This window comes from Danio aesculapii, chromosome 6 (genome assembly GCF_903798145.1).
Source record: "Danio aesculapii chromosome 6, fDanAes4.1, whole genome shotgun sequence".
NCBI lineage: Eukaryota > Metazoa > Chordata > Actinopteri > Cypriniformes > Danionidae > Danio > Danio aesculapii.
The window spans coordinates 10,797,401-10,812,869 of NC_079440.1; the positions used below are offsets into that span (position 1 = coordinate 10,797,401).

Sequence of the window (15,469 nt, forward strand, 5' to 3'; positions counted from 1 at the left end):
GTGGGGGGCCGAGGATTATTAAATCAGTCCACAACGACTTTAAACTCCTCGCTGCCGGCCCCTGGGCTGGCGGCAACCAAATTTCCAAAAGAGCAGTTTCCTCTCTCTCCGGATGCGCGAGCCCGAGTACTGCCAGTCTGGGACGCTCCGCCTTTCAGCTCGCAGCACCGGGACCCTACGCCTCAGGCCCTCAGAGTGCAGCAGGACGGACTCCTTTCTCTCACTCTGGCCTCACCGCGGGATCCAGGGAGGAAGGTAAGAGAAATTCTCTTATTTTCAGCTCTTCCCCGGGACGCACCGCTTCCCGGGATGAGCACTCCCATCCCGAGCTGCCCCTCCGCTGGCACGTCAGTGATCGCTCCGATGGTGCCATTAGCGCGCGCTCTGCCAGCCTGGTTAGCGCTGCCCAGCGCATCGCGGTGGCTCATACGGACGGTCAGACTCGGCTATGCGATTCAGTTCGCTATTCGCCCTCCCAAGTTCACGGGTGTCCTTTTCACGAGGGTGATCCCCGTGAGCGCCCCTGTCTTGCGAGAGGAGATTGCGGTCCTCCTGGCGAAGGACGCAATCGAGCAGGTCCCTCCAGCCGAGATGGAGTCCGGGTTCTACAGCCCGTATTTCATCGTGCCCAAAAAAAGAGCGGGGGGTTAAGACCAATCCTAGATCTGCGCAGACTGAACTGTCATTTATACTAAATGCTTTCAGAATGCTTACGCAGAAACGCTTGCTTCAGAGCGTCCGTCCACAAGATTGGTCTGCAGCCATAGACCTGAAGGACGCGTATTTTCATGTCTCTATTCTTCCACGCCACCGCCCTTTTCTCCGGTTTGCGTTCGAAGGACGAGCATGGCAGTACAAAGTCCTCCCCTTCGGGCTCTCTCTGTCTCCGCGGGTTTTCACCAAGCTCGCGGAGGGTGCTCTGCGCCACTGCGGCTTGCGGGCATCCGCACACTCAACTATCTCGATGACTGGCTCATTTTAGCCTCCTCTCGCGATCAGTTGATTATGCACAGAGTCAAAGTGCTTCGGCACCTCGACCAGTTGGGGTTTCAGGTCAACCGAGAGAAGAGCAAACTTTGCCCTGTGCAGAGGATCTCTTACCTCGGGCTGGAGCTGGATTCGGTTGCTATGGTTGCGCCCCTCTCCGAGGAGCGCGCCAGGCTAATGCTTTCCTGTGTAACGAGCTCCACAGGAAAATAGTGGTCCCACTGAAATGTTTTCAGAGGCTCCTGGGGCATATGGCATCCGCAGCCGCGGTCTCGCCGCTCGGTTTGCTTCATATGAGACCACTTCAGCGTTGGCTTCGCGATCGAGTCCCCAGACGGGCATGGCGCGCGGGTACGCACCGGGTGAACATCACTCTGCTGTGTCTCCGCACCCTCAGCCCCTGGACGGATCTGGCTTTTCTACGGGCCGGAGTGCCCCTAGGGCTAGTATCCAGGCATGTTGTCGTAATGACACATGCCTCCAGCACGGGCTGGGGGGCCGTGTGCAACGAGCATGCAGCCGCAGGTTCGTGGTCCGGACCCCGCCTGCATTGGCATATCAACTGCCTGGAGCTGTTGGCAGTGTATCTGGCTCTCCGCCGCTTTTTTTCCGGTGTTGGAGCAGAAACACATGCTGGTCAGGACGGACAGCATGGCGGCGGTGGCTTATATCAACCATATGGAGGGTATGCGCTCTCGCCGCATGCCTCAGCTCGCTCGCCGTCTGCTCCTTTGGAGTCACACGCGGCTGAAATCACTGTGTGCCATTCACATCCCGGGCGAGCTCAACCGTGCAGCCGATGCGCTCTCACGGCAGCTAGTGTCCCGAGGAGAGTGGAGACTCCACCCCGATTCGGTCCAGCTGATATGGGCGCGCTTTGGGGAAGCCCAGATCGATCTGTTGCTTCCACCGAGAACGCACATTGCCAGCTGTTTTATTCCCTGACCGAGGCCCCCCTCGGCACGGATGCACTGGCTCACAGCTGGCCATCGGGCACGCGCAAATATGCGTTTCCCCCAGTGAGCCTAATCGCACAAACTTTGTGCAAAGTCAGGGAGGACGAGGAGCAGGTCTTGTTTGTTGCGCCCCTCTGGCCCAACCGGACCTGGGTTTCGGAGCTCACACTCCTCGCGGCGGCCCCTCCTTGGCGCATTCCCCTAAGGGAGGACCTCCTCTCTCAGGGACGGGGCACCATCTGGCACCCACGCCCAGATCTCTGGAACCTCCACGTGTGGTCCATAGACGGAGCGCGGAGGACTTTGGTGACTTGCCGCCCGCGGTACTTAACACCATCACTCAGGCTAGAGCACCCTCTACGAGGCATGCCTACGCCCTGAAGTGGAGTCTATTCTCTGAGTGGTGCGCTTCTCCCCGAGAAGACCCCCGAACTTGCCAGATTAGCATTGTGTTATCCTTCCTTCAGGATAAGCTGGAGCGTAGGCTGTCACCCTCCACACTGAAGGTTTACGTGGCGGCATCTCCGCTCATCATGACGCGGTGGATGGCAACACGCTCGGGAAGCATGATCTAATCATCCGATTCCTCAGAGGCGCGCGGCGATTAAATCCATCCCGCCCCCCTCTCATGCCCTCTTGGATCTCTCTTTAGTCCTGGTGGCTGCAGAGAGATCTGTTTTAGCCACTCGATTCTGTATTCTGTCATTATGACAGCTCTGCTGATCGCATTGGCGCCATTCAAGAGAGTTGGGGATCTGGAGGCATTTTCGGTCAGCGAATCGTGCCTTGAATTCGGGCCGGGTTACTCTCACGTTGTCCTGAGACCCCGACCTGGCTATGTGCCCAAGGTTCCTACCACCCCATTTATAGATCAGGTGGTGAACCTGCAAGCGCTGCCTGCGGAGGAGGCAGGCTCAGCCCACTCACTGCTTTGTCCCGTTCGCGCTTTGCGCCTTTACGTGGAACGAACGCAAAATGTAAGATCATGTGAACAGCTCTTTATCTGTTATGGTGGCCGGCAGAAGGGAAGTGCCGTGTCAAAACAGAGGTTGGCCCACTGGTTAGTTGATGCCATCGCCCTCGCTTATCAATGCCAGGGCGAGCCGCGCCCTCCTAACGTGAGAGCGCACTCCACTAGAGGTGTCGCTTCCTCATTGGCGTTAGCACGCGGCGCCTCTCTCACAGATATCTGCAGAGCTGCGGGTTGGGCGACACCTAACACATTTGCGAGGTTTTATAACCTCCGAGTGGAGCCGTTTTCTCCCGGTTATTGGGAAATCCCAATCAATCGGGGGAGAATTAAGCTCGGTGTCACAAACGCTTGCTGCGCCAGGCTCCCTAAACCGGAGATGCGTGCGCTTTTTCCTATTCTACTAGTAAGTTTCCCTTCCCAGGCGAACCCTAGAGAATTCCTCCGAGGCCCCCAGCATCGACTCAGCGGAGGAGTCGAGTGCATGGCTCAGTGTGCGGTTGGTATGCCCATTAGGTCTACACGCATATTGAGGATCGGTGCCAGCTATGTGCATCCCCATTTGGTGATGTCATATGCATTATTACCACGGTGTGTTCTCCCTTATTAGGCGGTCCCGTGTCTTCCCTAAACCGCTAACCAGCTTATCATATGTAGCACTCCCCCTCATTAGGGCTAGTCCATATGTCTCCTTACCATCAGGTCTCCCCTTTTAGGGTAGCAGGTGGTCTCCGCTGCGTCCTCCCCCTTCGGGGACTGGCACGCTTTCCCAACGTACTGTCGTATTTCCAAAATCCCTAGTCTATATTAGCTAGGTAAAAGCACACTTACGACCCCCGATTTAAAACTTTTATTCCCATGTAATGGTAATATGTTGGGCTTAGGGGACGTTGGAAGGTTGCGCTCTTGGTGATGTCAGTGCGCTCACGCTTTGGCTTGGCAAACTACACATCAGGGACGCGACAGGCTTAGCTGCTGTGGCGCTTTCCATACAGTCTCCCAAAAGTCTGTTTAATAACAGACACACGTTGAAGTTCCCATATGAAGGGGAACGTCCTGGTTACGTACGTAACCCACGTTCCCCGAATAGGGAACGGAGACGTGTGTCTCCACTGCCACAGCACCTGAGTCTCCAGCTGGGAGCTGAGCGATCGGCTCTTCAGCAGGCAAATTCTGATGAGCTGGCTCCAGCAGCCGACTGATATAGCCCTAATTGGCTCATCAGTTTCAGCTGTGGAGCTAAGCTCCGCCAATTCAATTGGCATTTCATTGGCCCGTTTTCTTATCTTCAGATGTGATTGGTCGTCTAAAGCACTCCCAAAAGTCTGTTTAATAACAGACACACGTCTCCGTTCCCTATTCGGGGAATTCTAATGTAAGAGGTTGTGTTCTACTTTTTGGTCCTGAAATCTATTTTGGGGTCCACAAGTTATAAAAACTTGGTTCTGGATGCTTTTAGCTTGTCTACTTTACATTTTGTCACATACTGTAGTAACTTTTGGATATAGTTTTTTTTTCATTAGTCAGAAATGACAAGGAGACACTCTCTAGCAATAGAAAGTCAATGAAGTGAGTTGGATTGTTTTCCCCACCCTTGGGGGGGGCGTGGCCAAAATGTGCTCTGTAAATACCATAGACTGTAAAATATATGGACGTAGTATCCGTGACGTCACCCATAGGTTTCTGAAGAGCGCAAAAGAAGCTACAAGTAGGCGCGGCCAACCGTCGCCATTTTGTTCGCGCGTCATCGCACCCACGGCGGGATACCAAACAAGGGTAAAGAGGCGGAGAGTGAGCGGAGTTACAGACACCTGCTGGCACTTTGCTTAGACCTGGCAGACAGACTTTACTTTTGGAGAAACGCTTGATAATTTATTACCTGCGACTCGTTTGTGTTCTGACCACATGTGCTTGGCTGTACACTATAACAATAAAGTGTTTAGACTTTTAAAAACACTGTTGTAATACACAGAGCCACTAAGCATTGTTCTTATGATGATTTTATACAGGAGGAAAACGCGAATTACTTCCAAACACTTCAAATCTAGTCTGTGCTAGTAAATGCAAGACTATTGATGAAATCCAGGCATAAAACTGTATGACAACGCTTCAGATGACTGATCTAGAGCCTACAGCTAATCAATCTGTCACATTCTGGAGTGCTTTACAGCTCTAAAGAAAAATATTAATGATAAATGATCTTATATAAAACAAATACATTTATAGAGATGGTATGCAAGTATATAACTTTACTCACATGGGAAATGAGGCCACATGAATGGTTTGTGAGCACAATTAAATGCACACAGCATCCCATATCATCTGATAATTGTAAGAAATAAGTCCAAAAGGCAGCTGACTGTGTAAAGCCACATAAAACAGAACAAAAATACGATGAATATGCTGAGATCAGTGGCTAATCTGCCGGATTCAGCTGAGGTGAAGTGACGGTGACCAGCGAGACTTAGCTGTCACTCAAGTGGCCACGCCCTTAATTATGCAAACTTAATATAACCTAATATAAAGGAAATGGATGAGTTATAAAAAAATTCACCCCTCTCGCAGTTGTCATGGAGGGTAATAATAGCTATATGAACCAAAATTGTTCTTTGTACCAGGCTGTAAACACCTTTTTTTCAGCTGTAAAGTTGGCCATTCTAACAGTGGGCTCAATTGCAATTTGCTCTATTATGGAGCCAGGACTAGCGGAATTTTGATGAATTGCAGTTTCAGTTACTTCCGTATTGGCTTCCCGAGGGAGAGCGGGAGGTTGCCGCTTGGTAAATACCCAATATAAGCAATAACCCCAGACCATAAAGAGGTAATGAATCAGTACACTTATGAAGGCTCCTAGCCAAATCATTTGTTTCTCTTTTCTCCAGCTGTGTTATTTAATAAATTATTAAGTGCAGACCATCTTTGCAAGGAACTTTGGTCCTAGCACCAATCTCCAAAAGAGCGCTGTGATTTATATTTGACTGAACAATTTTCAACTAAGAAAACCTTTTTTAATGCGTTTTCGTTGTTCATTTAAATAGTTGACTAATCTTGTAGGCCTGAAAATGGTTTCAAAGTGCAAATATTTTAAAACAGCCATTAATGTCTCTTTGTAAACTACAAAAAATGTGCACAAGTGCTTCACATCAAAACAATAATGGTGAACTTAGTGCTTAGTGATATTGCCAACTTTAGGACTGGTATGCAAATTTAGCATGTTTTGTGGATCCTAATATGCCCTGTAAATATGTGCTTTAATATACTAAATTAGTTTCCTTCTCAATTAAAATTGACTTGAATTATTATTTTTTAATAGAAAATGAGATAAACAAAAAATGTGTTTTTGCTATGACGCTATACTCATCTGTGAGTTAATATGCTGTAATCTCCAGCACTGGCCTCACCTTGCATCATGTTCCTGTAGGCATTGTCCGTGATGGAATAGATATGCGGAGGGACCTCATGGCGCTTTTTGCCTTTGTACATTTCAATGATCTTCTCAGAGTAGATTGGCAGCATTTTATACGGGTTCACCACCACGCAAAACAGTCCGGAGTAAGTCTGCAGGAAAAAAAAAATGACATCTCAGTTTTCCACTGTATATGAATCCATCAGGTAAAGAACAACATGGAGACACGGCAGCACCGCTAGGAACCGCACAAAGGAAGTCAGGCTCGAGTTTGTGTACTTTAACTCATAATATTTGAAAGCATACAGTACGTGATGCAGATTCCATACTGAAAACTCAACATATCTCCAGAGCAAAACTGTCATTAGCTAATGGTTTGTTACCGAAACAGAGGGCAAACGTGGTTTTGAGGATGGTGGACGTTATAAAACCCAGCACTCTTGGGCAATGCACGGTTCCTCATTCTTAAGCTTTAGCGCATTAGATAGTGTAAACCATCGATCTCTTTTTAAGCTAAATGATTGCCCATGCAAAAAAATATATATTTGCATTTTTAGACCACTATAAAGTTATCTATAAGTGTGATGCATTGGCTGCAAATAATATGTTATAAAACTGTAATGTCAGCAGAGGGTCAATGCCAAATATAAGTGTCCAAGATTAAAAAAATAAATAAGAATATATACTTAAGATTCATTCATTCATATTCCTTCGGCTTAGTTCCTTTATTCATCAGGGGTCGCCACAGCAGAATGAACCGCCAACTATTCCAGCATTTGTTTTACACAGCGGATGTCCTTTCAGCTGCAACCCAGTACTGGGAAAAACCCATGCACTCTCATTCACACTCATACACTTCGACCAATTTAGTTTATTCAATGCACCTATAGTGTATGTCTCTGGACTGTGGCGGAAACCGGAGCACTCGGAGGAAGCCCACACCAACACGGGGAGCACATGCAAACTGAAAGACAGCAATAGAAACTGACCCAGCCTGGACTCGAACCAGCGACCTTCTTGCTGTGAGGCGACAATGCTAACCACTCAGCCAACATGTTACCCCTACTTAAGATATATAAAATTAATTTAAAAATGTGTATATACAGTATATACACCAGACAAGATTATACAGTAAATGTATATCTACAATTAACTAGAATTAATTTATCTAAGTGAGGATATGAAAATAAAGTACTGTGAAATATTATACTCAAATAGATTAGCGGGCTAATTATCTTGACCTTAATATTCCTGCTATAATAAAACAAATAAGACTTTCTACAGAAGAAAAAATGTGATCAGAAATACTGTGAAAATTTTCCTGCTTCATGAAATATCCATTTCACCATTTTTCTCAAAAAAACATATTTATAAATTTGCCGTTGACTTGAAATTTGCACCGGATGTTGGTAACAAGTAAAGAAATCCATATATGCGAAGAAAACAACTCTAATTAGTTTACAAATTAAGTTATATGTAATAAAATCAAATGATGAAAGTTTTGAACACATGAAGAAAGGGAGGTGTAGAAAGCCCTGAAAAAAAGCAGGTGAAATCTCTCAGTAGTTCTTCAGCAAACCTCTGCCATTCGTCATTGTAAATGAAAAATAGCTTCTTTAGTCCAACATCTACATTAGCAAAATGATTAAGATGAAACCAGGGTGGACATTTCAGCAAGACAATTATGCAAAACACAGCCAAGGAAATCTCAAATGCTTTCAGAGAAAGAAAATCAAGCTGTAGAATGGCCCAGCCAATCACCTGACTTGAATTCGATATAAAATACAAATTAAAGATCGGATTTGACAGATGAGACCCACAGAACAATCAAGACGTTGACACTCTGTTGAAGTCTGTGAAAAACTCACACTTGAGCACTTCATGTGACTTCATTCTACATATGAGAGGCATCTTTAAACTGCCATCACCAAAAAAGCCTTTTATATAAAGTATTAAATACAATTCAGTAGTTCAATACTTTCTCCTTGTGTCATTTCATGGTTATTTAACAACTAATTTTTCAGATTTGTTTTGTTTTGTTTTATTTTTATGTTTGTATTTTTACCAAAATCTGGTTCAATTCCATGTCAACAGCTCCTTTAGAAATATTTTTCGCAGGAAAAATCATGACGTGTTCAATACTTATTTCCCAGCTGTAAATATACATATATATTTATGACTTGATTTGACTGTGCTGAAGCACTTTTCAAATATTTCTGATTTCTAAACAGTTGCATCCCCCTGATATTTGAATAACCCCTGTCACACTCACATAGATGAGGCCAGAGTAGTATCGTTCCCTCAGGTTGTGCAGGACGGAGGCCTCATTCAGGCAGGTGAGCTCCGCCATGTCCTCCACCTTGCTGAACTTGGGCGGGTTCATCTTCTGGATGTCGTCCTTGTTGACGGTGATCTTCTTTCCATTGTCCATCAGCTCCACCAGCACCTCATCTCCATGTTCCTCTTTGATGCTGGCAGACTCGAAGCCATGCTTTTCGGAGGGGACCCACACCAGCTTTTTGGCTGACCAATCGGCCTGGGCCACAGGGCTGTTGATGAAGTCTTTGTCCGTGAAAAGGAATTTCTCGTCATCGCTCAAGCCTTTCTTCGTCATCTTGGTGCTGGGTTAAGACAACTGCAAATTTAAGGAGAAAAACAGATTGATAAATATAATGTTTTCTAAATTGTGGTCTTGTATGTATGACTGCAGTGGTGTAGGCAAAAAAAAAGGTGGTGTACTATTACACCCGAACCAAATTTTAAATGAAAGTGGGCAAAGAAACGACGAAAGTCAATGTATCTTTGATTCATTAGCTATATATATCTATATATACATACATATACATATATATATATATATATATATATATATACACATACATACATACATACATACATACATACATACATACATACATATATTTTTAAGTAAGAAATTAAAATAATACACTAAAATTAGGGATGTTTAATCAGAAAAATAAGTGAGTATACCGAGGTTATATGCAATTATTGATCCTCAGAAGTGGTAATACCCAAACAGCTTGTGGAAAAAAGTAGGCATACTGAGTATACGTGTGTATAGCAAGGACTACACCACTGTATGACTGTATCCTCCTGAGACCCGAAGAATTTTTTTTTTTTTTCTGTGATTTCCTACATCCTTTGGGTTAAAAAATTCTATAATTTAGAGTTTTTACATTTTGTTTTTATTTTTAATTTTACAGCATGTCCACTGTAGTGGACCACAGGACCATTTTAGACCACCACTCAGACAACAAAACTGTACAGGATATGGCTGTAAAGGGATAATAATCCAATATTAATGTAACAAAAACTAAACAAAAGCCATTTCTTCCTTTTGTATTGAAATTCCTGAAACAGTTTAGTATGAAAGAGAGCCGAACTCAAAAAAACAAAACAAAAAAAACAAAAAAGTGATGTTAATCCAAAACAAATTTAACATAAAAGTGATTTAAAACTGATTGTCATTCTCTAAAAGTACAAGAGCGTAACACAGATTATAATAATGTTTTGCTTAAAAAAAAATAGTGGCTACACTGTTAATGATTTTTGAAGATACACAGTATTTAACTGTAATATGAACTGTATTTTACGTTATGCAGTGTGTTGCTGTATTTTAAAGTTGCATTGTGAAAATGACGGTATGTGTTACAGTAAAGATATACATACAATTCTGTAAATTAGTAAAACAGTAAGATAAATACAATATTTTTACTGGTGAAGTTACTGGTGAACTGCTGCTGGTAATTTACTGTAGATTCTGCAGGAAAATTGTATTGGTTTATTCAATTCAAGTGTTCCTTATGAATACTTAGAAATGGCAGAACTATATTGCCATCAGTATTTGACAATATTAAACAATGTTTTTGAAGTTATAGTGGAGTATAATATTTCAGCAGTATTACAGTGCTTCTTAAAGTGATGGAAAATGATAATTAAAAAAACGATGTGGCTGTTGAAAGAATTTATGAATTTTGAGATGGCCTATTTTATGCAAATGAGAAACACGTGGCAACTAGCTGAAAGACAAAATGTTATATATAGATTTAATTTAACTTAAAATATATTTTATAATTTTGAGTTAAACATTTATTTCAGGTAACAAAAACGTTTTTTATGTTTAATGGTTTTAAATTATTTACATAATTTATAACTGAATGTAACAAGATAAATTAAATGTATATCCACTTTATATTTTAAGTAAAAAATTATTATATATATATATATATATATATATATATATATATATATATATATATATATATATATATATATATATATACACATATATATACATATACATATATATATACATATACATATATATACATATATATATATATATATATATATATATATATATATATATATATATATATATATATATATATATATATATATATATATATATATATATATATATATATATATTTATATATATATATACATACAGTTGAAATCAGAATAATTAAACCCCCTGAATTATTATCCCTGTTTATTTTTTTCCCCATTTTCTGTTTAACGGAGAGAAGATTTTTTCATCACATTTCTAGTTTTAATAACTAATTTCTAATAACTGATATATTTTATCTTTGCCATGATGACAGCACATAACATTTTACTAAATACTTTTCAAGACACTTCTTTACAGCTTAAAGTGACATTTAAAGTCTTAACTAGGTTAATTAGGTTAACTAGGCAGGTTAGGGTAATTAGGCAAGTTATTGTATAACAATGGTTTATTCTGTAGACTATCGAAATATATATAGCTTATAGGGACTAATAATTTAGTAAAAAATGATGTTTAAAAATTTTTAAACTGCTTTTATTCTAGCCGAAATAAAACAAACAAAAAAAAACAATTTTCAGACATACTGTGAAAATATCCTTGCTCTGCTAAACATCATTTGGGAAATATTCAAATGTATATAAAATATATATTTGACAATTATTTTAGTTAACATTTATTTCATGTATCAATTTTTTTTTTATGTCTTATGGGTGTCAAATGAAAATATGCTGTCATTTACATAATTCATAACTATTTGGGACAAGTTAAAATAATTATTATTTTATTATATATATATATATATATATATATATATATATATATATATATATATATATATATATTAATAATTTATGGTTTTTGTTATATTCTGAATTTAAAATATAGGTTTTCATTTACATAATTCATAGTTGAATGTGACAAGATTAAAATAATAATAATACATTTAATTAAACTTAAAATATTCAAATTGTTCATAAAATGTGGTGGAGTTGGAAATGTGTAGATAGATGAATAAGAAGAGAGGTCATAAATATTTATGTAAAATACTGAGAATTCTTTTGATGTTGCTTTTACTTCTGTATTATCTAAAGTGTGAAGTTAAAATGCAATAAAGATATTTAAACAAAAAATAAAGTTTTTGTCAAATGACTAAATTTTGAATGAGAAAAAAGTAGGCTGCCATTTACATAATTTATAACCGAATGTGAAACTCAAACATATTTTTACCATATCTGTTTAAATAATTATATGTATACATGCCTATTTTAAACTAAAAACAGATTCTTTTTCTTCTTCTTTCGTTTTCTCTATTACTCCAAATTGATTTAATCCTTTATTTAATTTAAACAAAGTCCACTGGGGTCTTAAAAAAAAAAAAAAAATTCGGTCCCACCCATTGTTCAGTAATACAGACACGACCTTGATTTAGTTAGAGAATATAATCTCTTGATATCAATAGAACATGCAACACCAGATGATTTTTACTTCTAGTTGCAAATACAGTGTACATACTCCAAAGTTCACCCGACAAACCAGCCCTTTCCCTAAACAAATATTACATAGGTCACAGGGGACACTGCTATCATCCCCTATTTAGATGAAAGGATGAGAAAAATGCTTGGGAAATTTTACATAATGGCGTCACTATTGATGACAAAACCCCAGAAACTGCACAAAACCTATCCTGACAGGCAAAACATATATAATCATGTGATAATCTCCACAGCAAACACTGTTTTTTCTTGTTTCTGTTGGTGCTCGGCTGTGTGTCCCGTGCTGTGATGACCATATAAGGCTGCCTTTGACTCTCTGTCCACCTAAACAGCAGAAGCAAGTGAACTCCCAAACAAAGCCCTTATAGGGAATAGTATGCCTCCAGCCGGACTCGCAGTTTACTCCAAAATGATAACATTAGGCAGGGACAGTCAGATGCTGGTGGGGGTCTGATTTTCCTGCCACTTTCTCCCCACCCTTCTCTTCCTCTGGTGGGGCTGATATAGGGAAGTTTACGCAAGTATTTTCAAGTATACAGTGCAGTTGACGATACAGCAGGTGCAGCTTTGGAGTATATATGTGCACCAAATATATACAGTTAAAGTCAAACTTGTTGGCCTCTTTTCTGTTTCAAATATTTCCCAAATAATGTTTAACAGAGGAAGGAATTTTTTACAATAATTCCTATAATTTTTTTTCTTCTGGAAAAAGTCTTATTTGCTTTATTTTGGCTAGAACGTAAGCAGTTTAACATTTTTTAAACCATTTTTAAGCTCAATAGCACCCTTAAGCAATATTGTTTTCCTCGATTGACTACAGAACAAACCACTGTTAAACAATACTTGCCTAATTACCATAATTAAGCCTTTAAATGTCACTTTAAGCTGAATACTAGTATCTTGAAAAATATCTAGTCAAATATTATTTACTGTCATCATGGCAAAGATAAAAGAAACCAGTTATTAGAAATGAGTTATTAAAACTATTACGTTTAGAAATGTGTTGGAAAAAATCTTCTCACCCTATTCTCTCCCCAATTTTGGGGAAAAAATATATACATGGGGTCTAATAATTCAGGAGGGCTAATAATTCTGACTTCAACTGTATATGTTTTCTTCCTTGGTTGTATTTATTACTCTAAATCGATTTCATGCAAGCCGAGAGCTTCAAAAGTAGGTTTGGGAAACCGAAGCTACGCCTTAGATATGAATCAATTTCCTCTGACATTACTAGTCATTGTGTGTACTTTAGCATTGTGTGATCTAACGGCTCGACGAAAACAGGAAAACTTTTTTTTCTACCTACATAGTACTTACTTTCTAACAGGAGTTAACTTTCAAAATCAGAAAGAATCTGAATCTTTATTGTCACTGTACAAAATACAATGATATTTGTGTTTGCCCTTCCTTTCAGTGCATGTCCTATTTGTCTAAAACAACAACAATAGTAGCAAGAAGAGATTAAAAAATAGTAAAAAGGCAACAACAATACTAATAATAATAACAATTGTGCATATAAAGTGGCAAGTGCATTTTTAGCAGCTTTCAGAAACATACACTGTAAAAAATACTGGGTTCCAGACAATTCCTTTATGTTGTCCACACAAATCGATTAGGTTAACTTAACTGTTTTTGCAAATTTAAGTAGATTAAATGTAAAACAATTAAGCTGACCTTAAAAAACCTCAAGAATTGTGTTGATTCAACTTATTTTAAATAAGTACATGTTTTGATCATTTCTTTGTTAACTTTGTAATAACTCTGTAAATTGCTTCTTCGTCAACTTGAAGTATTACTACAATGAAAAAAATGCTAGCTGCATTCAATTTTTGGTCCCACTTTATATTGTGGCCTTTACTTACACTGAAATTAATCATTTGTTATGATCTACTTTTTGTTTAAATACATGTTTTTACATTGTTTTTGTTTAAACATTTAATTTTACATCTGCAATTATTTTCTGTAAATTACATTTATTGACCATTCCTTACAACTTAACCCACCCTTAAAACTTCCTATACCACCAAACCGGTCCCTAACACTACCTGTATCATACCCCTAAAGCACCAGAAGTGTTCTGTAAAACATTATGAATATTAATATCACAACATCACAGTAAGTACATTGTATATATTGTTTGATGTAAGTACCTACCAATTAAGCCCACTTAATATAAAGTGGCACCAAATTTTCTTGAATCAAATTCACTTTTCTAGTCATCTCAATTTACAATAAATCAAACTGGCTAAAAATATTAAGATAAGGGTTGAAAACTGATTAACTCACTCTTTTTTCTTCAGTTAGTTTGCTTCTTTATCAGGGGTTGCCGCAGCATTACACTGGCAATTGTTTTACATAGCAGATACCCTTCCAGTTGCAACCCAGAACTGAGATTACAACCCTCAGCGCTGGGAAACCCCCACACACTCTCCTATTCACACACACTACGACCAATTTTAGTTCATCTAATTCAGGGGTGTCCAAACTCGGTCCTGGAGGGCCGGTGTCCTGCTGAGTGTCCTTGCTTCAACACACCTGCCAGGAAGTTTCTAGTATATCTAGTAAGAGCTTGATTAGCTGGTTCAGGTGTGTTTGATTAGGGTTGGAGCTAAACTCTCCAGGACACCGGCCCTCCAGGACCGAGTGTGGACACCCCTGATCTAATTCATCTATATTGCATATTTGCCCTTTATTAAAATAATATGTTTATATATGTATATATGTATTTTTTATTTATTCTGGTTTTCCCTTGTCCTCTGTTAATGCATTTTATGAAGTATTACATGATTTAGGAACCCCTAAATTTCAAATAAAAATCTCCTAGCTTGCAGGAAAAAGTTTTCACTCATTTTAGGTGGTTTTGGACTTGTGTGAAAAAGGATTCATGCGAATAAAGGAAGATGGAAACGCATTTGCCTAATAAACTCTGACGTAGCAAACATCACACCCATATGACTCCATTATGCTTACTTTATGCTTACATTATGCTTTACTAGGTAACTACAGTCAAAACTAGTACTACATTCAGCCACCTTAACAACCTGATGCAAACGCACCTAATTCGCATTTGTGATAATTTTTTAGCGAACTTTGAAAAGATTTGATTTACTTTAGGATGGAAACTCGGATACTGTTAGATTAGACCTAGCAGATGACATAAACTTTCAAAAATGACTTATCGTCAATATAATGTCTGTTGAGAGAAGAAAAAAGTATTGAAATTATATTAAATAACATAAAAGTAAAATATTTGCAAATATTAAGCAGTCAGTCTATGCTAGTTTAATGTTCAATACTTTACAAGCCTTGTGATTCATATCATGCTGTGTTTGGTCACAGATTGTT

General features: G+C 39.6%; 1 protein-coding gene across 3 annotated transcripts in view; it reads right to left on the bottom strand.

Moving 5' to 3' along the window:
- Positions 1 to 15,469, bottom strand: part of myh11a (myosin, heavy chain 11a, smooth muscle) — a 98,910-nt gene that overhangs the window by 75,743 nt on the left and 7,698 nt on the right. For all 3 annotated transcript variants that reach the window (XM_056459504.1, XM_056459503.1, XM_056459505.1), the window contains exons 2-3: positions 8,592 to 8,954; positions 6,315 to 6,471 (exon numbers count right to left, since the gene is read on the bottom strand). In XM_056459504.1, coding sequence (XP_056315479.1) covers positions 6,315 to 6,471; positions 8,592 to 8,933 — 499 coding nt within the window. In that variant the 5' untranslated portion in view covers positions 8,934 to 8,954. The remainder of the gene's footprint in view (positions 1 to 6,314; positions 6,472 to 8,591; positions 8,955 to 15,469) is intronic.